At 37.8% G+C, this 23688-nt stretch overlaps 1 protein-coding gene across 11 annotated transcripts in view; it reads right to left on the bottom strand.

Moving 5' to 3' along the window:
• Nucleotides 1-23688, bottom strand: part of PARD3 (par-3 family cell polarity regulator) — a 581703-nt gene that overhangs the window by 239963 nt on the left and 318052 nt on the right. For all 11 annotated transcript variants that reach the window (XM_010859873.1, XM_010859878.1, XM_010859876.1 and 8 more), the window contains exons 6-10: nt 19690-19781; nt 17379-17462; nt 6197-6322; nt 4828-5207; nt 911-1050 (exon numbers count right to left, since the gene is read on the bottom strand). In XM_010859873.1, the coding sequence (XP_010858175.1) occupies nt 911-1050; nt 4828-5207; nt 6197-6322; nt 17379-17462; nt 19690-19781 (822 nt within the window). The remainder of the gene's footprint in view (nt 1-910; nt 1051-4827; nt 5208-6196; nt 6323-17378; nt 17463-19689; nt 19782-23688) is intronic.

Raw genomic sequence — 23688 nt, 5'->3', positions numbered from 1 at the left:
TGGATATGTACAGTTGATCACTTTGATATACAGTAGATATTAACATAACACTGTAAAGCAACTATACTCCAATGAAAATTCTTTTAAATAATAAAATAAATACTCTTTTTCATTATAGTTTATCATAAGATATTGAATATAGTTCTCTGTGTTGGACAGAAGGACCTTGCTGTTTACCCCTTCCATATATTTAAAGTTAGTTTTTGAATGCTAGTTAATAATTACAAAACACAGCACTTACCACTAAAAGACTGTTTTCTAAGGAAAACACTAAGAAAAACCACTAATAAGGTGCCCTCTTTCTCAATCATCTTCACCTTAATTTCTACATGCACAAAACTCAGGCAAACAGAAATTAGCCATCCTACATATGTCAAAGAGAGCCTCGAAGACCAATGAACCGAAACCCATGAGGTACAGAAAGGAAACTTTGAAAAACTATCTTTTTTTTCCCCCTGACATTTGATTTTTATGTCTCAATTCATTCTCCACGCTGACATTTCCAAATTTCCTTGTTCTTCTCATCAAGACACACTGTTTTCATTTACTTCATTTGTCTCTGCTCTGATTCCAGAGGAGATAACATTTCTATACTGCCAGACATAAATTTAAAGTCATCCAGAAATATAACCTAACAGACACTGTACTTACATAATGACAAATGTTATGTTATCTCATAAACCAAATGTCCAAGTAACTAAAAATTTATGAGTGAACTAAATGAAAGACATTTCTCATCAAATAACAAGGAGAAATGTAAAACTGAAGCGGAAATACATTGTTTTAGGATGCATACTACTTCTAAAACATAATTTAATTTCAAATTTTATGAAAATGTTAGGAAAACCTTGACCCTTCAAAAGAGAGCTTTTCAAGAATTATGGAACTTGGGATGCGGGAAGCTACTCACCTCTATGAGTCTATCACCAGCCTTCAGCCGGCCATCTTGGATGGCAGCACCCCTTGGGAGGATGTTTTTTACATAAATTGGTGCTGAGCCACCTATTGTTACATCCCTGGAAGTGATGCTGAATCCCAAACCTTCTGTACCTGAATGTATAACAGGCAAAAAAAAAAAAAAAAAGGGTGAGATTTCACAGGTAAATATACATAAAGGATTTGCTATTATTCTCTACTTCATCTTGACACAGGTACCCATTTTCACAAAGGTATCCATTTCTTTTAATACTCTAAAATTTTTTAATAGATTTTCAAAATAGACTAAATTGTAGCAGGTTTAAATGGTACATATATGAAGATTCATTAGTCTAAGAAGTAATGGGAACATACTCAGGTGAAAATAATATACAAATATGCCTGCTGAATGTTTTTAAATCTTTGATTATGAAAATAAACAATTTCTCTACACACATACACACACACACAAAACAAACCCTTCTTTTAAAATTCATAGTATCTCAAATATCAAGTGTTATTGTGCAATAATGGTATTCAGATTTGAAGGGTAGGCAGTAAAGAAAAGGAAGAGAACAAGTCCAGGATGATGGAAAAGAAACAGTGAAATGTTTCTAGATATGGATAACAGGACCTCCCCAACTGACAGGATAAACCATAATATCTTTGCCTCATTCTTTGCTAATTCACCTAAATCTTACCATGTATATTTCTTTAAAACAACAAAAGCAAATTGCCCATCTGAGATCATAGCTACCAAGTCTGAGGATCACCATCTAATGTTTAAAAGTACTGAAACCAATGACACAATTACCCATCACTGTGCTGGTTTGTATAATTTCAATTCCAGGCTCTTTGGCAGCTTTCTCAACAGGCACCCTTGTAAGTTCAATACAGTGAAAAGTTCAATGCAAAAAGTTCAAAATCAATGAAACCAACAATGCAGCGAGTCAGAATAACTCAGGATAAAGTATGGAGATAATGACAAATTTCTAAGGATTCACAGAATTTTTATCTCTTCCAATGATGATTAATTTCTACCCGAGTTTCTTAAAGAGTTACTTTTTAAGGTATTGGGTTCAATTCCAGTTAAATTACATGAGGACAAATACTTGTTCATGAAGGAAGAATAAAGAGATGTGTAAAGGGATGAAAAATCTTTATAGAAGAATTCGTTAATTGGATGTAGCACTCAGTAAAAAATGGTAAGTAAGGGTTTGAATCTCTAGGTAAACAACCATCCATGGGAAAATAAATATGAATAAAAATGTGGGTTAAAGAAGAAACAAAGTAGAAATAAAAAAAAAAACATGGTACTTATAACAAAACCTACAGCAAATATTCTCAAATTCAAATAAAACATTCATTTACTTCAAGTCTGAAATCACTTTAATGTGCCTGGGCTGTTAATTTCTTAAGCCTTTTGTGAAGAGTTGAATGGCATATTGTCTATATGAAATTTTCCTAATTATTCTGCTGGGACTTTTCCATATGTCTCTGTGCTTTCATGAAACTCTAATGACTTGCAATAACATTTATTAAAAAAAATCTAAATGATTCTCCTTCTGTAATATTAATTTCTATGAACTACAAAGACTGATTGTTATATGAACTTCAATACTATTAAAATATCAGCAATAACCCCTAAATCTGTAAGCCAAAAGTTCAGACAATGACCTTTCAAAGAAAGATAAATAGATATCAATTTTCATTTAGCAAAGCCAACAAAACATTTTGCACTGACTGAAATAGATCACTGACCTTCTCCTCTGACTTTATTAAAAAGCTAATTTCTACAAAAGAGCAGGGTACTTGAGAATGCCAAAATGACAATAAATATTAAGAAATCATAATTATGGAAGGAAGTACATAGGAGCTATTCTCTTTTGACATGTTATATGACACAGTTCCAAAATTATGCCAAAGAATCATTATAATGAAGCCTTTCCTTAGGATTGACCTCAGTTTATAAAGAGCTTCTGTCATTCAAATTGTATCAGTTAACTTTGAACTGAATTTAAAGTTTAACACTGACAAACACTATGTTTTTGATGTACTTCCTTAAAAATGTTAAATGCAACAATAATAATTAGAAAAAATAGTATCTGTTAACTAGAATGAAAGCTTATCCAACTTCAATCATTAAAGCATCTATATTTAGTACTTAATCCAATGAGCATTCTTTGTCACTGTTGTTTAGAGTGAACACAGTTTGTTTTTTTTTTTTATAAAATATTTGTAAGTATTGGCAGAATGCACAGGCAGTTTCTGCCTTTTGCCATATAATCTCATATTTAATAAATGAAAATCAAGCCAGATTCTATGAGGCTCCATATCAATTATATAACTCAAGGTCAGAAAAATGTTTAAAAGAAAACCATTATTTCTATTTTATGTTGAGCGAGCATAATCTTTCTAAATTAGCTTCTGTAACATATGTAATTAGCTTCTGTAATACATGTAATCATTTATTTTTAAATACCATCAAAATAAACTATTCATTTCTGTATTCAAAAGAGTGATTCCTTTAATGGCAAATAAAATTTCACTTCATTTAAAAAGTTCATACTAGATCATAAGGTGGTAATATAACAATTGTATATTAAATGATGAATATGCCTATATCAGAGTAAAAAGGCAGAGGTACTTATGAACTAACATCTCGGTGACAATGGAAAATATTCTTCCTCTGTTGAGAGACCCCAAGCAGAATTTTATGTTGTATACAACTCTATTTGTGCTCCTTGATATGCTTTTGCTTAAAAACCAAGTCCTGTCATTTACCTGATATTCCTGTATTAACGGGAGGAGACGGGTTTAAGCTGATATGATTCTGTATTTGCAAGGGGCTTCAAAACTGGAGTGAGACTGTCAATTCCTGATCAGGTCAACCAAGTATTTGGAGGTTAAAAAAGCCAGTCACCAGAAAGAAGGCTTTTGTGGTTCACATAAAGTCCAATGAAAGAGTATGATTTAGGAAGGAAATAGGAATCTCAGAGTTTACAGCACTGGAAACCCTACACCAGATGAAAAGAATTGAATGGTCTCAGTGTCAGGATAGGGAAAATTTTCTAGTAAAAATCTGCCACCAATGGCCACGTGACTTGCAGCAATCACTCAACCTCTCTTGGGTTCCTTTCCAACTAACCGTGGGAGATGGTTGACCTCATAAAAGGAGAAACATTCTTTATAATGACACCATTTTGAGGGACATGATTTAAAAACACATAAAAATGCTCAGCTAGAAGGGATGATTAACGGCAGTGTCTGAGGGGACAGTGACAGGGAGTCAGAAAAGAGCCTAGCAGTTTGCTTGCTCTGAGTCATGGAGAAGGCCAGAGCAGACACACGCCACCCAGCATGCAGGGTTTTCTCATCTGCAGGTGGAGATCCTTACAAAACACACTGATGTAAGGCATGGGTGAAGTATTAGCCAGGGCCACTCCGATTCTCCTTGGCACATTAAGAAAGGGAAGCAACAGGATATTCTAGAAGAGCAGGAGACAAGGGGCCAAAGGCCTCCAGCATTCCACCAGGAATCGCCCATAGCTCCAAAGGACTCAATCCCTTCCCTCTAGTTCTCTTGGACATCAAATGGGGCACTCAAAACAGTCAAAGCCTCCCTGTTGCTTTGGGCTTGATGGTAACATCCGGAATCCCATTTCCTTCGCTGTCAACAATTATACTGCAGTCATAACCACTACCTCTTTCCTAGAAACATCAGGTTTAAAGCCTTATCCTCTGAACTTGTAGATGTAAATTTTTATACAGCAAAGGGAATCTGAAAAGCATAAAAAAACACAACTTGAAATACTTTCTTTAAAAGTCATGTCAGTTGTAATAATGAGATAAGACTTAAGGTGCTTGGGGTTAGTTGACAGAAAGCTGACTTGACGGGAAGATCGGTTGTACCTTTCTTGAGCTGGATGTTAAGCTTCTTGCCAATTTTTTTGGTGTTGTAACCACTGCTGGGACTGAATACATGGTGTCCTGCCAGGGCCGGAGCGGCAGGCGGCTTTCCCGAGGGCTGCGCGCTCTGAGGTAGGAGTCGGGGGTGAGGGTCCGCGTGCTCGGGTGGGGGGTTCAGCCGGGATGCCCTGGGCAGAGCCTGCGGCCCTGCGCTGGTCATGCCCCTGTGATCCACATGCTGGCTGTCAGGGCTGAAGCGGCTCGAGTAGTAATTATTCCTCTCGCTTTGGGACAGTTGTTCGTACTGCTCTTTATTGGCTGCAGGAACCACATGGAACCAAATGATGGATGTCCGCATGGCTTGGCGAAACATATGTTGTGCTCTGGGTTTGAGGAAGAATGGAAAGTTAGCAAAAAAAGACTGGCAAACTCAATTAAGTGTATGCATTAAGCAACAAGGATGGACAGACTTTGTTGAAACTAAAAACAACCCCAATATAAATTTTCATTCTCAAAAATGACAAAACTGTCTACAACTACAGTTGAAATGCTGGGTCCTGCACTGTCAATCATTCGGTTATACTGTAGCTTTAAGCATAAGAGGTATTATCATTTCAATATTAAGAGAAATTAAATATAACCTCTCTATAACATTATCCAATAGGACTTTTAAAAATCATTATTAAGTATTTCCTTGCAAGGAGACCAATCGAGTTTTTAAAGAAACATACTTAAAAATACACTTAGAAAACTATACAAAGTGACGATCTATTATTTATTGGAAAAATTAATCCAAGTCTCTACATGCAAAAAACCCTCAAGAATGCCAATACAGCTTCAGTGACCCAAGAGCAGTTGGTCGCAGTGCAACTCCAAGACCAGTACAAGAAGCTCCTCCGTTTCATCTGGATCCCTAGTCAGGTCTTAAACTGGGTCCTCATGATTCCTGCTCATTCTTGCCTTACTTGATAGGAACTGGAGAATTTGTAGCTTTTTAATTGAGTAAGGGCTTGAATCAAGATAAGGAAAATCTGCCTGCTTGTCATGTTATGTGTGACAAAGTTGGTAGTATGAGCTAAAAGTATAATAAAAACTAGCAACCTGGTGAATTTTCCAGAAGGTGAGGAAGTTGCCAAATTGTAAAGCCTAAACTGGGCCCATAACATCTGAAGAAGTGCCGTTAAAGACTATAGTCTAATGGTAGTGATTACCTGGAGTTTGATGAAATTTTTAAAAGCTAGAGAATGGCAGAAAATTCCCCTCTCCGGCAGGAAGGCAAAGACCACAGACACGTGGTCCGAGGCACTCCCATGGCCTGCACTCCGTCATGCCTGATGCAGAAAAGAGCAGCAATGAGGCAGCCCACACTTACTGTTCAAATCTTCTATTTCGAAGGTCGCCATCATTAATCCTGACAATGCAATCATTCTCATGAAAAAGGTTTTCTTGTTCAGCTTTACCACCTTTCTCCAATCGTTTTACTAATAACCCCAGGGTTCTGGAACATTAAGAATGCAAATCGTTACACGTGTAATATTGCCACTGTGCACAATACCCTACTGCTTTAATGTTGGTATTATATTTACAAAGACTGCCTAATAAAGGGGTGCATTAAATAGCTATTCAGACATTTTAAAATAACACCAACACAAAAATCATGATGGTGTAAATGGTGCATAGAAAGGGATCTTTTCAATAAATATGAGCAATTGTTTCTGGAGTGTCAGAGTCATGCTTCTGAAATAAAGTGTACACTTCTCTCTATGCTTACAAATGCTTCCAACAGAGTGGGCCTAATGGTTTGGTGGCTGAGGCAGCGGGCAGAGTGAATGAGCATGGATTTGTGAGCAGTCTGGCAGTTTCCTGTTTCAAGCCAGCTGGTACAGTGCTGATGGCAACCCCAACTTTCCATGAAAGGAAAGGTAAGGAGGAGAAGCTAACCCGGGTGCATTGCACATTTGAGAAGGAGAATTGGGAAGATTTCAAAAATAGAAGAGTTTCCATTCCTGGCATCTGAATTTGATATTGCCTCATGTTCTGAATTTCAAAACTTGTTAGGTCTCCCAGAAGTACGTAATTTGTTGCCATTATTCCCTTCGGAAGAAAATAGGAAGCCAGGGACAAGTTCCAATCTTGGCAGTCACCATTCAGCTCTCAGTGTTAAGTCAAACTTCAAGTAGAAAGAAAAGCCTGAGTGAACTTTTAGAGACCAAGATGGACGGGGGAAAAAGATTATTGCAAATGTACTTGGTCTGGAGCACCAACTCCTTGGCTGACAGGATGGACATTCTATACACCCCACAGAAATAGCAAACACTATATATGATTACAGCTTCATAAGTAACAGGAATCCTCACCTAGTCCTGATGCTCTGATTTACTTGACGGTTAGCATCTATTCTGTATCATGATCATGTTAAAATTTTTATGAATTTACTTTCAGTTTGTCCCCAGCTTAGATTTTCTTTCATAATCCTAATATTTAAAGACATTAAAAATACCCATATGGAAACTAGCATTTAGAATCCTGCATAAAGTTGAAGACACCAAATTTCCAATCACCTATCTGTATCTTCCCTCGGAATACAATCTGCAGTATGTACTGTCCAATAGAAAGATGCCCCAATATTGGAGACTGCATCCTGCTTTTAAACCTTTGAGGTAATTGTTGCTGTTGATCTCACTGCCCTGTCACTGTCACTTACACACACATCTTATCTCTATTGTCGCCCTGTCAGCTCCTGGAAAGTGGGGAACATGGGCCTGAGCTTGTAGTAAGGTCTTGACAAATGAAAACTGAATGAATGGGTGCTTAGGTTTATCTGAGGCAAACAAGTCTCCCAACAAGTTTTTGCAAAATAGAATAAATGAAATAAAACGCAGAATCAGATCCTCTTTTCATGATGGTATCATTTATACCAAATACAGGACTGAGCTGAAATGCATTGAGGTGAAGGCCCTTTTGTTTTTTGGGTGTTATTCTACAGTTTAACCCTGTTTCTTTAACGAATACTTACTGAGTCACTATTGATGTCATTCTAATTTTTATTATTAAATATAGTGAAGAGGCACAGTGTTTTACTATGATTAAGTATACCTACTGCAAGAATTAAGAGGAGATGACATTTAAATTGCCTTTTGGTCATGTTAATAATTGGGGATTAACATCCACTAGTGGAAGAGTCTAAGAAACGTGGTGACTAGTGAGAAATACAGCGTGGGTCATTGTTAGTTACTTGCCATCATATATTGGAACTAAATCAATATAAAACTCCTCTAAGCTCAAAGGTAAGAAAAAGTACACTGACCCAGCAGCGTGAGAGGAGCTGTCAGAGTCCCTGCTTGGCAGGAAGTGATGTCTTACTGTGCGTCACCAAAGTGCACAGTAAGTGTAAAGTGACCCCTAAAATGTAATCAGGCCCACAGTGTACCTTCCTAAGCTTTCCTGTGATTTGTCTGTGTCTATGCGCTTCCCAGGTGGCTCAGTGGTAAAGAATCCACCTGCCAATGCGGACACACAGGTTTGATCCCTGAGTTGGGAAGATCCCCTGGAGAAGGAAATGGCAACCCACTCCAATATTCTTGCCTGGGAAATCCCATGGACAGAGGAGACTGGCAGGATACAGTCCATGAGGCCGCAGAGTCAGATGGGAAAGAGTGACTGAGCACGCACACACGCATGGGCAACTGAACAAAGTGTTCTATCACATCATTAAGTTATACCCAAGTCTCTGTTGAGTGGGACAAAATAACAAGAGAAATCAAATTGAATCACAGTTATTGGTAATAGTGGAACCAGAAGAAGACATGAGGCCACTTTGCCATCCAAGCATCCACATGAGAGCACAGCAGAAAGAAAAGATGACTCAGCCACCCACAGGCAATCCTAACAGAACCACGACTTGGTATCACTTCTGCTGCTAAAAGCTGCCTCAAAGGACCAGCAACAGTTCTTTCAAGTTCATGTGTTCAGCCCCTGAGTAAAAGCATGCCCTACCAAGAGTCACTCCAGTTAATTAGTTTTTAATCACTGAGATCACGAGCAATTTCTCAATACAGTTACAACATTGCTGTGATCTCAAGTGTCTAAAAATTATTATGTTTTTATATATTCTGAAGTACTTTGTGTATTCTGAAATAGAATATTTTTAGGGAAATGGATAAAGTCAGACCAAGTTTAATGGAAATTACTTAGCAGGTAGCTAGTATGAGTCATTTGTTTAAATTTATAAATGTATCTCCAATAAAACCTTTCAGTATCTATAACAGTTTAAATAATCTAACTTGGAAATCTGTAATTTAATTCTACAAGTGGCATTAATATTCTTCAGATGAATAGGTCCATGGATTTATATTCATCTGGATAATCATTTTTCTTTTCTTAAATCTACTTTTCCCCCCATGGGAATCATTCCAGGATAATAATATACAGTAAAAAGGTCTGACATGCTTCATTCATGGAATGGCTTGTCTTTCTATACAAGCTCTCTTATACAACCAAATGCTTGAGTAATCCTCACAAACAGTAAAAACGCTACAAGTCAAAAACAAGTATGCTATCATATTTACATGAAACATTGCCAAAGTTTATTAAATGAGTTTTTAGAATCCAATATTATTAAAGTAGTCGCAGAAACCTCAGAATCCTCTTTCACAGCACTAGAGACTAGAGAGCTGATGGGGTGGTTGAGGGTGGGGGGGTAGAGGAGCAGAAAGGGAAAAATTTCACCCTGAGTGACACAGTAAGTGATCAGGGAAACAACAGAACAGACTGAATTAAGGAGACGTCAGTAGCCTGCTGATTTCCAAGTACTTGACCACACTATTAGAATCATTCTCTTCAAAAGAATGGATTAATTGAAAAGGAAAATGGTACAATCTGCAAAATTATCCTATTTGCTTCACTAGGTGAAAATGATTACAAAAGGAATGGGAATGAACCGAACGATCAAAAAACTTCACAAGAAAATTGAACTGATAACATGACAGCCAAACAGAATGAAGAGGACCCTCTGAAGGGAAATCAATGGGAAGTAATAACAGAGATTTTCATCTTCCTGGAAAGTTGTGTCTGCCAGCAGAGACGTCTCCACCCCTCCTGCCCCCACTGCCCACGAAAAGGCAGTTCAGACAGTATTTATAATTAGAAACAAATTTTAGGAGTCTGTTTTGCAAATTCAACCAGCAACTAAGAATTCCCTCTAAAGGAATAAAGAAGCGAGTGCCGATGCTGTTGTGATTCCCTTAACACTCTTATTAGAGAGAATAATTAAAGGTCGTGAAGGTCAGAGCGTTTTGGCATGACTCTATGCCAGAGTAGAGAGTGGTTTTCCTTCTTGGCAGTCAGTACCAGAATTCCTTATTAGGGCAACCACTTTTCATCAGAAGAAACCACTTTGCGAAAGATAGAAGAGCGAGGAGACGGAGAAGAGGAGTCGGGCCGTGGGGAGGGCAGGTCGCTTGGGGAAAGGATCAGGGGCAAAGCACCAGCCTGACTGTGCTGGAAGGTGCAGGAGGACAGAGCAGGTCATTATCAACACAGAGGGAGGTCAGCTCCGGGAAGCCACAGCACCAGGGCTCCCGGTTACATGGGGCAGCACCTCCTCACCTCCTGCATGAATTTAATGTGAACCCGACTTGGCAAGATGCTTTCTGGGCAAGTGGATTTCTCCTGGTAAACTGAAAACATCCCCCAAACTACCTCTCTTCCCTGGTCCCTCTATCTTATCAAAAATTTAGGGGAAAACACACTACGTCCGCTATGTACAAATCCCACTTCTGAATGAATTTCCTACATTAAAAAATATGTAAATACACACATATTTCTTTGAAGTCTTTCACCATGGCTTTTGTACAATGTTTCTTATCCCCAAAAGGGGGCAAAGAAGGAGAAGACAGCCCCAGAGAGCCAGCCGTGGAAAGGCAGCATCTCTGTACGTGATTTTGGATGCATAATTAGAAATTTAACTGCTTAGATCATATTAAGGATTGCACCACTACATTTTTACAAGGTTCATTAGCCTAATTATACACTTAATTAAAACAAACTCAGTCACACATGTTAACATTTTCAATCCTAAGTATAAATTACAGCCAATGATAAAACTGAAAATAAGTAACAAATGTTTTATTGACATCTAAATTGGCTGAGCAAGTCTGAGTTTTGCTTTGATAACGTAAACTCCCACAACTGCCACCCAGCTGTATGGAAATGATCATAATTCATCTTAATAAAAGCTGACACAGTGTAAACACAACTACTACAGCAAAAGCAGAGAAGGCATGAGCAGAACGAGCTCCCAGCAGCAGGACTCTCTCCCCTCACTGAGCCTGGGACACTGGGCTGGCAATGACCTACATTCAATCCCTCAGAACCACAGTAAGAACTCCAAGTTAATATAAATTTTTTTAACCTTTAGTGGATGAGATAAAGTGGACCAAAACATGGCAAAGTGAAAATAGAGAATTCCTTAAAATTAGGGCAGAAATTATAGGCATCATACTACTACCTTTAAAAAAGCAAGTTTTATCTAAATGTAAAATACAACTCTTCTCTCTAAAACAAATGCATTTAGTGTGTCCCCTTGATTTGAACAAAATGAATCTGCAGCTGAGAATGAACAACTGAAATCTTCCAGACAAAAGGATACAGATTCAGTAAATAAATTGTGTTTTTTGGGAAATGAATTGAAATAGAGAACTCAAAGTGCAAGAGGATATTTATTCTTTTAAAAGTGAATATTCAGCTTAAAAACTCTAAGGTGAACTGAAATATACAAGCCTCAAATAAAGCTCTTCTTAACACCTGAGCTGTTTCCATGAAATTCAAATTGGCTGTAATTCTTCTTAAAAAATACACCCAACTACCTAAATAAGTGTGTACTGAAATTCTCAAATTTATTATGTAACAGTAAATTTTCATCTCATATTCATAATAGAAGAGATCATTTTGAGATCATATTCCACTATTATATAGTCTCATTAGCACTTGCCTAGACAACAAGAGCCAAAGAATTGATGCTTTTGACCTGTGGTGTTGGGGAAGTCTCTTGAGAGTCCCTTGGACTGCAAGGAGATCCAACCAGTCTATCCTAAAAGAGATCAGTCCTGGGTGTTCATTGGAAGGACTGATGCTGAAGCTGAAACTCCAATACTTTGGCCACCTCATGCGAAGAGTTGACTCACTGGAAAAGACTCTGATACTGGGAGGGATTGAGGGCAGGAGGAGAAGGAAACGACAGAGATATGGTTGGATGGCATCACTGACTTGATGCACATGAGTTTGGGTAAACTCCAGGAGTTGGTGATGGACAGGGAGGCCTAGCGTGCTGCAGTTGATGGGGTCACAAAGAGTCAGACATGACTCAGCGACTGAACTGAACTGAGACAACCAGAACACACAGCATTTAAAGGTAATCTTAAAGCGCATCACAGGTAGATAAGTGGAAGGTGAAATGTCAACACCATTCTTATTATATTAGCTGCCACTGCCAAATACCTCACGAAAGGAATTTTACACGCATTTTGTAAGTTTCTGTATTTTCTTATTTAAACCATATAAAGTCACAGGAGTGTCCTAGCCTTCAGATATGAAGACTGAGGCTAAGTGAAGGAAACATGCTCAGGCCGCACTTACTCGAAAGACAGAGCCAGGAACTGTCCCAACTATCTGTGGTCTCAAAAAAGGTGCATCAAAATGTGTCTCTTATCCTGGACTATTCCTAACAAGCCCTTGGCCAATAACATGAAGACTCAGCGTGTGGTTGAGGCCATCACTGTCTGCCACAAAGTGGGAAGACGGCACAGGTAACTGGGAATTCTGGAAAGAAGATGAGCTTTCTGATTTTCATGTCTTTTACAGCAAAAAGTAATATAATAAAGGTTCAGTGACCTAAGAGTTAAAACTAACACTATTTATAACTCATGTAAGTATTAGAGGAGTCAAGTTCATAGAATTTCACTGAATTATTAAGTAGATGAGTATTTTTCTTAAGACCTTCCAAATATGTCTACTAACTTTTATACAGACTAGTTAAAACTTAATAAACACTTGAGTTTTATTTGAGACAAAAATTATTCAATTATGTCCATTACAGAAAAGAAACAGAGAAGCAAGCGGCACTTTATTAAGAATAATATGCTTTAAAAAATAAAATAAAGAATAAAATTTAATTTAAAAAAGAATAATATGCTTTAGCCATATGTGTTTCCATAGGGGAAAAGATTAAGAATGTCTTCTATAAGTTAGACTGGAACCGAAGAATAATAGCTAATCTAAAAAATAATACAATGATATTTCTCGAAAACCTTCAACAATTTCTCTACTATTTACAGAATGAAGTCTCATAGGCTGTTCATAAAGTGCTTTCTAAGAGCCATTTCCAATACACTCTGTTTCGAATCATTATTTCTCAGCAAATCACACAGATTTGTATGGAACATCTTCCTTTCGTATATCTTCTTCCTGGAAAGAAGATCTTTTCAGACATCACTAGCATTAAGTCGTATATTTTCTTTAAAGAACAGATCAAGATCCGCTGCTTCACGGCTCCACTTCCTCTAAATCCTCCCACACACATGCATCACGTTCTCTGGACACACAGTATAGACCTCTTTATATAGTACATATTTCTCAGTTAGACTTTAAGTCCCTTAAAACTACAAAATCTTATTATTTCAAAAGCCCAGCCCCTATTTCAGAATATACATTTTATCTTGCTTTCTAAATATTTAATATTACAACACAATCATATTCCTAGGTAATTGGAAAGGCTCGGCAAACCTCGTTAACATCAAGCCAGGATACATCCTTATTGTTTTATTTCTAATGTACATCAGATATTTATTTTTACATGTATTTTATTTCAATAGCAATGCAGAGTTAGTAGGGATAGTCACAGTAAGCTTCGCTGAGCAATACTGTTGGGCTAGGTCCTAGAAATATAAAAAACTTTAACATGAAACATGGTTTTTCTGCCAAAGGAAATGACAATTACTTGGCAGAGCCTTCCTGAAAGTAGTAGCACTTGTGATTTAAATAAGGAGGTTATGTTTGACATTTAAATCAAGAGGAAATGAAATTATACGTGTGAAGTGAAAATTGATTTCAAGGTAGCGAAACTGTGAATAAAGAATTCTGGGTGGGGATCAGCTAATTTTATATTTTTGAATAAAATACAGGATGATAACTATAGAAAAACAGAGCATCAAGGGATATTAACACAGTCTCTCCTGTGCAGCCATTTGTTTCCGTTTTTAATGCCCAAAGCAGTGGCTAGGGGAAGGGCAGCCACAAGCCAGTTGTCACAAGAACATTCAACCCACTCCAGAAAATGGCCTTTTTAAAATTGATCCAGCAGAATCTTTATTCAAAAAACTTCTTTAACTGCAGGCCAAAATAATACTGAATACATAAGTAGCTTTAAAAATTTCTCTAACATTGACTTCACTTTTTTTCCAATTTCCCTGAATTATATTTGATATTTGAGATGTTTTGCATGGAGTTTCTTCTCTTTAGGATGTGTGATTCCCATTCTGTACTGTTCCTTAAAACTTTTTGACTTTGAAATTGAAATCAGAAACCAATACTGACATGTATATGTCACTTTTAGAAAAATAAGTATTCAGTAAGTTGTTATTCAATTAATTACATTTCCAAAACTGAGAGGGGCCCAAGTATGACTGGAATTTTGCACAAAGGAACTTATTCTCAGAAATTTCAACTTACATCCCACAAATATGTATTCTTATATTCCCACTGGATAATATATGCAATTTCTTCACGAGTTCCACTTAATTTCCCCCTTTATGCTATATTGCATTGCTTAATTTGCCCTCACAGTCACCATGGAGCTGATGTAGCTTCCTTCATAAGGTGTCATCTCAATTAAAATCACCTTCTACAACAAGCCAGCTTCAGTTACCTAATTCAGACAACCCCTCCTCTATCAACTCACAATGTCGGCATTTATCACATAATTATAATAGTGTGAGTTCCTGGCTATCACTCCATCTTGACTGCAAATCCCTGGAGAGAGACCATGTCCCATTTATCCTTGTTTCCCAACACCTAACACAGGAACCGTCACTCAGTAAATGCCTGGGAAGGTTTCTGACAGACTGGCAAGAATTTACTTGTCAGCATTTCTGAGAACAAGGGAGATGGGTGTGTCTGGCTCCTGAAGATTGGCGTCTAGGATTCTGGAGGAGCCCTCCCGTTGTTCTCTGCATTTTCCGCCTCACTCCAGAGAACCAGGAATGTCAAGACAAGGAGGAAGCTCAAAGACGCATTACAGGTGTTAGAGGGAAAGAATTCTGCTCTGTTTCCCAGTATGAAAACTGCTGATGCCTAGAAAGGGTTTATAAAGAATCTCATTGTCTTAATCTCTTTGTCCCTTGTACAAGAATGCTGTACAGGATTTTCTTCATTACATTGCCAAATCAACAGGGATTAAAAATGACACCTTCTAGTTCTGCAAAGGGATCCTTGTCTAGTTGAATGAGTTCTGTATATCAAAATGAAATGCCATGGTAACCAGTAAAAATACCTTCCACTGAATTAATCTGCAGTAGATTAATTTTTCTATCTTACAGTTTTTTTGCTTTAGGCTTTTTACCTACCTATTTTATCCCAATATCCTTTCACGATGCAGTAGAAAATGTGTAATAAATGACAGAAAATAATATGTTTGAAATACTGGTTCAAAGCTGGTCCGTACACAATTAAGTCTCAGTTGTGATGAGTTATATCCCACAAGCAGTTAAAGGCACACTAGTATTGGGAAGCTATCATTCATGCATTTTACCCTCTTAGCTTATTTTTCTACTCATGAAATAAATGGAAAAGGGATTTAACTTTTGAGATCACTTAAAATTATAATTTTTAAAGGAGATAAAGGCAAGGGCCATTTTGAAAACAACTGAGCTCATTTAAATGAAAGTTCTTTGACGAAAGTTTAATGTTTCTCTAGAGTTTTAAAAAAAGAAGAGAAGGGAAAAAAGTACAAGTGGTCATAAGTCTGTGAATTTAACACCCCGCTGTCAATTCCAGGAGAATTTCACATCTTGCTAAATAATGCTCACTTTCAAGCCTCCTACTCCAGCAGTGAAAGTGAAAGTGAAGTCACTCAGTCGTGTCCGATTCTTTGCGACCCCATAGACTGTAGCCTACCAGGCTCCTCCGTCCATGGGATTTTCCAGGCAGGAATACTGGAGTGGGTTGCCATTTCCTTCTCCAGAGGATCTTCCCGACCCAGTGATCGAACCCGGGTCTCCCGCACTGTAGGCAGACGCTTTACGATCTGAGCCACCAGGGAAGCCTAAGGTAAATCAATGCATCAGCTTCCAGACCTTCCATAAAGCATGTGCTTTATCAGAAACATGAAGTCTGGACACAGCACGGTCAGGAACATATACTAGGAAGGTGGTACAATTGTTCAAACACTTATTTTAAAAAATTAAACAGATAATTCAGTCACATGCCTGTAATTGACATTCCAATGTCTCTTACAACATACTAGATGCTTATAATTCCTTGGCAAGAGTTGAAAGAATGTTCTATGTTCTCACTCACTGGCCTAAGGTGACTTTCCAGCTCCCTGTTTTCTTCTCCCAGCATAAAGGAAGTTTAAAAATAAATAGATAAAAAATAAATAAATAAATAGATAAAGGGATAACAATAAAAGAAAGAAGTTCAAACTAAAAAGCCAAATAGATCATAAATATGTTTCAGCTGGTAATAACTAGATGGATAAATAAGAGAGGATGAGATTAAACCTCAAAGGTTAATGCCTCTCCCTAAGCCCTAGGAGGAGGCAGTATTTCACGGATGATGAAAGACTCATCAAACATTTGATTAGTTGATGTGATTAGCTGCAAAATCAGTTCTTAGTATTTGAATATATATAAAACAAACAATAATTCTGTCATTGAAAACAAGCTGTAGGGTAAAAGAAACTCATGTAACATTTGACAATTTTAAGGATACATGTTTTATGAAGTAATGAAGTCATACTAACAAACAGTGCAAAACTGCCATTTGTGTGGGCAGATAGAACAGGAGACAGATCACATGGGAGGAAATAAATCTACAGCTTCTCTAACTTAAAAATTTTAGGAACACAATTATAAAAATCACATATAATTAAAGAACTAAACAAACATATAAACAAATTTTCAATGAATCATTTTCTATGTTATCCAGATAACTTATACTGGACACATGTTTTCCAGAAAAATGCCTGAAGAACTTCCTTACCTTTGCACATTCAGCTGGAGTTCTGGCAATAAAGGCTATCATCAATTTGCAGCGTAGTAAAATGTTTGCATGGATGTGATGAACAATAAAATTATTAGAATAATTTAAATGCCCATTTCTTCATCAGCCTAAGTGCTTTTGTGATTATGATGCATATGTGTGAAGGAAGGCACAGTGGCCCCCAAATGAAAAGGCTTCTTTTAAGCATACACTAACTCAACACTACTCTACATCTGAGCATAAATGAAGATAAAACACTGTACATTATGATTCAATTAAAAACCTGCAAGATACGTTACCTGCCTCCTCGAGCACTGAAAGGCACTACATGGATTCCCAGAGGCCCTCCATCGTTGGGGACTTGTACGAGCTTTACCATATCACTGTGAGACAATGATGAATGAGGGAGCATGAACATGTACTGTCACAAACCAAATCAAACCAAACACAAAACTGCAACGGCACAGACACACAGTAAACAACAAAAGAGGACAAAACGAAAATTCCAAGGGGCACACACTCGTATACATTCACATTCTGGAGAGAAGCATGGTGATGAAAGCACATTCAACACTACATACCTGCACGCTAGTCTGATGGCATGGGAGGGGAGCAATCATCAGAAATAACTACATTAAAAATCACCCAGGACATTGCTCTTCTGTATAGTCCAAGTCCACATTTTGTAATCAGATCTCTAGACTTGCACTGAAAGTTTCCCATCCTAATATCTAATCAAGGATTACGAAGACTAATGGGCTAAAGAGGTTTCCATTGCACAGCACTTTATAATTTACAAAGCGCTCCTGCACAGGTCACCTCATTGATCCTTCCAATAGTCCAGTAAGGGCACAGCTCTGCCGCTGCAGGTAGCCGTCCACATAGGATGCCACCACCCTTACTCCTAATATCCTACCTGCTGTAAGCTCAGTCCACGTGCAGGTGACACAACCCCACTGGACACCCATGAAAAATCAAACAATTACCTTAAGAGCGTTTGTGATTGAACTCTAAAGTCTTTACGCTATTTATATGAAGTTACACGACTTCATTTGTAGATTTCTACTACATAAGTACAGTACTTCAATATTAATATCATAAGCCCAAATTTACTGCAAATTGGTGTAATCAGGAGAATGTAAATTTTCTAAACCATTTCAGTGAGATTTCACTTTCTTTGTAGATATTTCTGTGGGTATGAGCATGGCACAGAAATCTAAACAGTACTGATCCAATGATCAATATTTGGAAATACTATTTCAACTAGATATTAGGTATCTAGTTTAAGGAAACCTGGACAAACATAAGTAACTACCAATGGACTTGATCAGGATCCCAGGACAGTTCTTATGCACTGGAAAATGCCAATACTTCAACTGTATGCCTTAAATAAAAACCTGAGGTAATCCTATGTACTGTAAGTGCCCTGGTTATGTAATACAAAGACTCAAGAAAATTAAAGATAGGAATATCAAACAAATCAAAATTGAAAATATGTATACAGATTTAATCATATACACTACTTAGGACATTAGTTAATATTCTAATTAGCTAAATTAAAATTTTGTCATATTGCAAAATATTTACTAAAGTAATACTATTTACATGGATATTTAATTTTTTGATGTTTTCATAGAATGTCCTAAAATCCTATTTCAGATATCATTAATAGCATTTGAACATCTATTTAATGTCTGTTTGTCAACTAAGGATAGTATGGTATTTTTAATACATTTATTTATTTCATAGTCTTTCTCAAAAGAACTACAACAGTACAAGTATTTCTTAAATGTAATTATTTAGAGAGCACTGGGTGCTGAATATACAAACATAATCTGATTCGGGAGCCTGTTCAATTTCACTAAGAAAATTCTTATAACCCTTTCTTGGAAAACCAAGAAAAGACAAAATTAAGAGTCTAATTATTAATATCTCCACTCCAACTTTTACCCAAAGTCAAAGAAAAAATTTAGAATGACTGCTCTAAGGTAACTCAGACGAAGTCTTAAAAACATCTTCCATTCAAACCTGACGTTATTTAAGATAATTGCAAAGTTGTGACAATATATGAAAGCTTTTCTTTGACCTTTTATACTTAAAACATGTTCAAGGTCCCTAACCTCTTACAAGGTCCCCATCAAATATCTTGAGAGATACTATTTCTTCAAATCAATACAAAACATATACTAAAATGACTAATGCTTACCTGATCCAACTAGTTTTTCAAGTAAAGTATGTCTACAATATCTTTTTTAACTTGGCAAAGTTGAAGAACAAACAAAACGCTGACATACAAAAGCAACCTGAACACAGTTGACAGCGCCATGAACGTGCCAAAAGTCTTCAATCAAACACTGCTTTAGACTATCATTTAATAGTACTTGCCAAGGCATGAGACTCAGAGCAGGTACGTGTGAATTTCCATGCTATCGTTCTTACATTATACCATTAACTCAGTAGATGAAAGATGCTCCTTGGAAAACAAACCAGTGCAAAGCATGTTTTAAATAAGCACAGACATTCCGCATGCCATACGCTTTCAGAATATTCGCTGCCATCAGTGAAGCTACACGGATGTTACAAACTTAGCTGAGACTGTCAGTAACTTACTCCAGAGAGAAGTTGGGGATGTTCTCCACACCAGTGTCGGCGTGGCCCACGGGTTCCACACGACTGCTGTCTTCCTCTGCGACATCCTCATCCTAAACAAAGAGAAGCACACCCTGGGTCAGGTTTACTCTTAGAAAGTGCATGAAAAGAAACTGGATAAAACTGGAATCTAACAGGCACTATGATCACATTAACTACGTCTCTCATCTAGTGAGGATGACCTTTAATGATAACATGGGTTTGAACATGTGAAAAGTTGCATTTTAAAGCAGTAAGTCTCCCGAGTTAGTATATCTCAGGGGGTGAACAAGATGCCTCTGCAATAAGGAAAAAAACATTAGGACTTATACCTATGTTAACTTCTTATCATTTTTACTTCACCTTTTGGTATATTTAATATGTAAAAATCAAACCCAAGATGGCGGAGCAGAAGGACATGCGCTCATCTTCTCCTGTGAGAATACCAAAATTGTAACTAGCTACTGAACAACTACCGACAGGAGAATGTCGGAACCCACCGAAAAAAGATACCCCACAAGCAAGGGCAAAGGAGAAGCTGCAATAAGATGGTAAGAGGGACCCAATCACATTTAAACTCAAACCTCATACCTGCCAGAGACAGCTGGAGGGCACAAACAGAACCTGTGTGCACCAAGACCAAGGGAAGGAGCAGTGACTCCCACGAGAGACTGCGGAGACCTGCCTTTGAGTGTTTGAGGGTCTCCTGCAGAGGCATGAGTCAGCAGTGGCCTGCTGCAGAGACAGAGGCTCTAACAACAGCAGTCCTGAGAGTCGCAGCATGTGGCATTAAGTCCTCTTGAAGGAGGTGATCATTAGCTACACAATAGAGCCGCCAGGCGGGTGAGTCACAAACTGGAGAACAGCTATACCAAAGAAGTTCTCATACTGCTGGGAAAGTTTGAAACCTCACAACAGACTTCTCTGACACCTGTATATGACTACTGGAAAAACCGTACCTTTGACTATATGGACCTTTGTCGGCAAAGTGATGTCCCTGCTTTTTAATACACTGTCTAGGTTTGTCATAGCTTTTTTTCCCAAGGAGCAAGCGTCTTTTAATTTTATGGCTGCAGTCATTGTCCCCAGTGATTTTTGGAGCCCAAGAAAATAAAGTCTATCACTGTTTCCATTTTTTCCTCATCTATTTGTCATGAAGTGATGGGACCAGATCCCATGATCTTTGTTTTTTGAATGTTGAGTTTTAAGCCAGCTTTTCCTCTCTCCTCTTTCACCTTCATCAAGAGGCTCTTTAATTCCTCTTCACTTTCTGCCATTCACGTGGTATCATGTGCAAATCTGTTGCTGCTGCTGCTAAGTCGCTTCAGTCGTGTCCAACTCTGTGTGACCCCATAGACAGCAGCCTACTAGGCTTCCCCGTCCCTGGGATTCTCCAGGCAAGAGCACTGGAGTGGGTTGCCATTTCCTTCTCCAATGCATGAAAGTGAAAAGTGAAAGTGAAGTCACTCAGTCGTGCCCGACTCTTAGTGACCCCGTGGACTGCAGCCTACCAGGCTCCTCCGTCCAGGGGATTTTCCAGGCAAGAGTACTGAAGTGGGGTGCCATTGCCTTCTCTGTCTACATATCTGAGGTTATTGATATTATATACTGGGTGTCCCTGATGGCTCAGTGGGTAAGGAATCTGCTTGCAATGCAGGAGACACAGATTCGATCTCTGGGTCAGGAAGATCCTCTGGAGGAGGAAATGGCAATCCATTCCAGTATTCTTGCCTGAAAAATTCCATGGACAGAGAAGCCTGGCAGGCTACAGTCCAAAGGGTTGCCAAAGAGTTGGACATGACTGAGCGACTAAGCATACATGCATGCATGCATACTACTGCTCTGAATATACTACAATGTTATACAAATAAATGTACATTACACTGGGGACAGATATTTAACATTTTAGTAATCCAAACAGTTGAGACCATTATAAATCTTAAAGATTAGCAAAATCTTCAGTCCAATTGTCAGTTCCCTAGTTCCTATTAACATAGGTTGTCAAAATGAACATGAAGTTAGTACAACCCTAGACTTAAACACTCCATCCTGTGAAATGTCACATAAGGTTATCCTAAGCCCACTGACTGATCATTTAGAGGTAAAGGCAGTAAGATCTTAGCCATGAAGAACGACTTCTGTTTACTTCTGTTACAAACGACCAGGTGCACGAAAAGGAACAAAGAGTAAGCTAATCAACTCCCAGCGTTGCACTCTTCCTTTCAGAAAGGCAGAGTATTTTAGTTTGTAAAAAAAAAAAAAAATTATATTCCAACATATATTGTAGAAATTGAGTAAATATGCCAGTGCTTCAAAAAGTACATGTGGAATAAATGTGATGGTTCATAAAAGTAAATGAAATGTCACCCAAGAATACACCTCTCTTTGTCATCTTGTCCACTGTCTTTTCACTAAGCACTTCACTAACAGTGATGCTGGCTTTGCAGGATCATCTGAATAAGGATAAACATGTCTGATGACATCAATGGTTTTATTATCCAAATTAGAATACTTAGAAAAGACTCAGAATCTCCAAACACAGTGGCTCACGTGGGCTTTACTTTGGCTCTTATACCCAGCAGGTAGTATGCAAGTATTTGCTAATGAAAACAAAATCATCCTCAGGAATCTCTGGGGTAACATGCTTCCAAATACAACTCAATAAAATTTATTTAATTTACATCTTGGAAGTTTACGTGTATAATTTACATACCCATAATTTGTTAGGTTTATCTTTTTCTACTATATATACTTGATAACAGTGAGCTTATATATGAACTTATTAAACCACCTAATGAGAGTCTACCATTACAGAAAAATTGTATATTTTTAACTCATAGTATAAATGTAAAAGCCATTAACAGAGACATCAATCAACAAAATGATAAGCAATGGCTCTAAGTTCAAGATAGAGCATCAAATTTATTTCAAGTCACTAAGGCAATATGAAGGCAAGGTAGCTGGTAATGCCCAATTGACATTTCCTCTGAGAATCCAGCAAAATAAGCTGGATGTGCCGAGTTCTTCTATGAGTTTACATAGACCCCATGCATCCTCAATGGTGGAGCACTGCGTGAAGCCAAGCTACTTGAAGACTGATGGTCCTGTGCTTTGAGGGGCCCTGCTATGTCCTTCTTAGTCATTTATCTCTTTTAAGCACCATTGCATAATACATTTTAAAGGTGAACCAGCATCTTGAACCTGCCTAAGAGTCACACTTACAATGTAAACAACAAACTCCCAAAATTAAGCTTTTCCATTGGGGGTTGGGATAGAGAGGAGAGAAACACAGCAGTATCTAAATCAGGTGGAAAACATACAAATAGTTTATGGGTTAAAGACATTTAGTTTCAGGATTCATTAATAATTTAAGCCCTGCTAAAACACCACCACAACATACAACTGGCAGAAACACCTATGCGGCACTGGGAGACAGCCACATAAATGAAATGCCCCAAACTACAGTGATGAAATAGCAACTGATAACTGACACATTCACTGTTCCCACAGTGGCCATTATCAGGGCCCCAAGAGTATGGAGAATATTATTTCATGTCACTGCATATGGTGTTCAGTTATTTTGCAAAATTCACTACCCTGAGGCTGGGCTGCAATTGCTGTGGGAACTACAGTTTCTGAATGTGTACCCATCAACTCCTATACTGCTGTATTTTGTTGTTTTGTACTTTTAAGAGGGGCTGAACACAGTCACTTTTAACAGGAGTTATACACTGAATTCAACTGTAACCATAGTAAATGAAGCTCAGTTATGAACTATGTCAATCAAGATGGAAGGCCTAGAGTATTAATTTAAACTACACAGTGTGAAGAAAAATGTTCAGGCGAGTCAATGTACTTTTTGTCCTATCCCGTCTATTTTACAGTAGAGAATAGGGATTGAGAGCTCAGTTTCAAAAATTAAACAGACCTGGATGTGAAAAGTGAGTGTGCCATCTGCCAATTTTACATCCTTAAACAAGT

Source organism: Bison bison, unplaced genomic scaffold (genome assembly GCF_000754665.1).
Source record: "Bison bison bison isolate TAMUID 2011002044 unplaced genomic scaffold, Bison_UMD1.0 scf7180017864461, whole genome shotgun sequence".
In the NCBI taxonomy this organism is placed as follows: Eukaryota; Metazoa; Chordata; class Mammalia; order Artiodactyla; family Bovidae; genus Bison; species Bison bison.
Note: the sequence above shows the minus strand (reverse complement) of the source record. Positions and strands in the feature narration are given on the sequence as shown.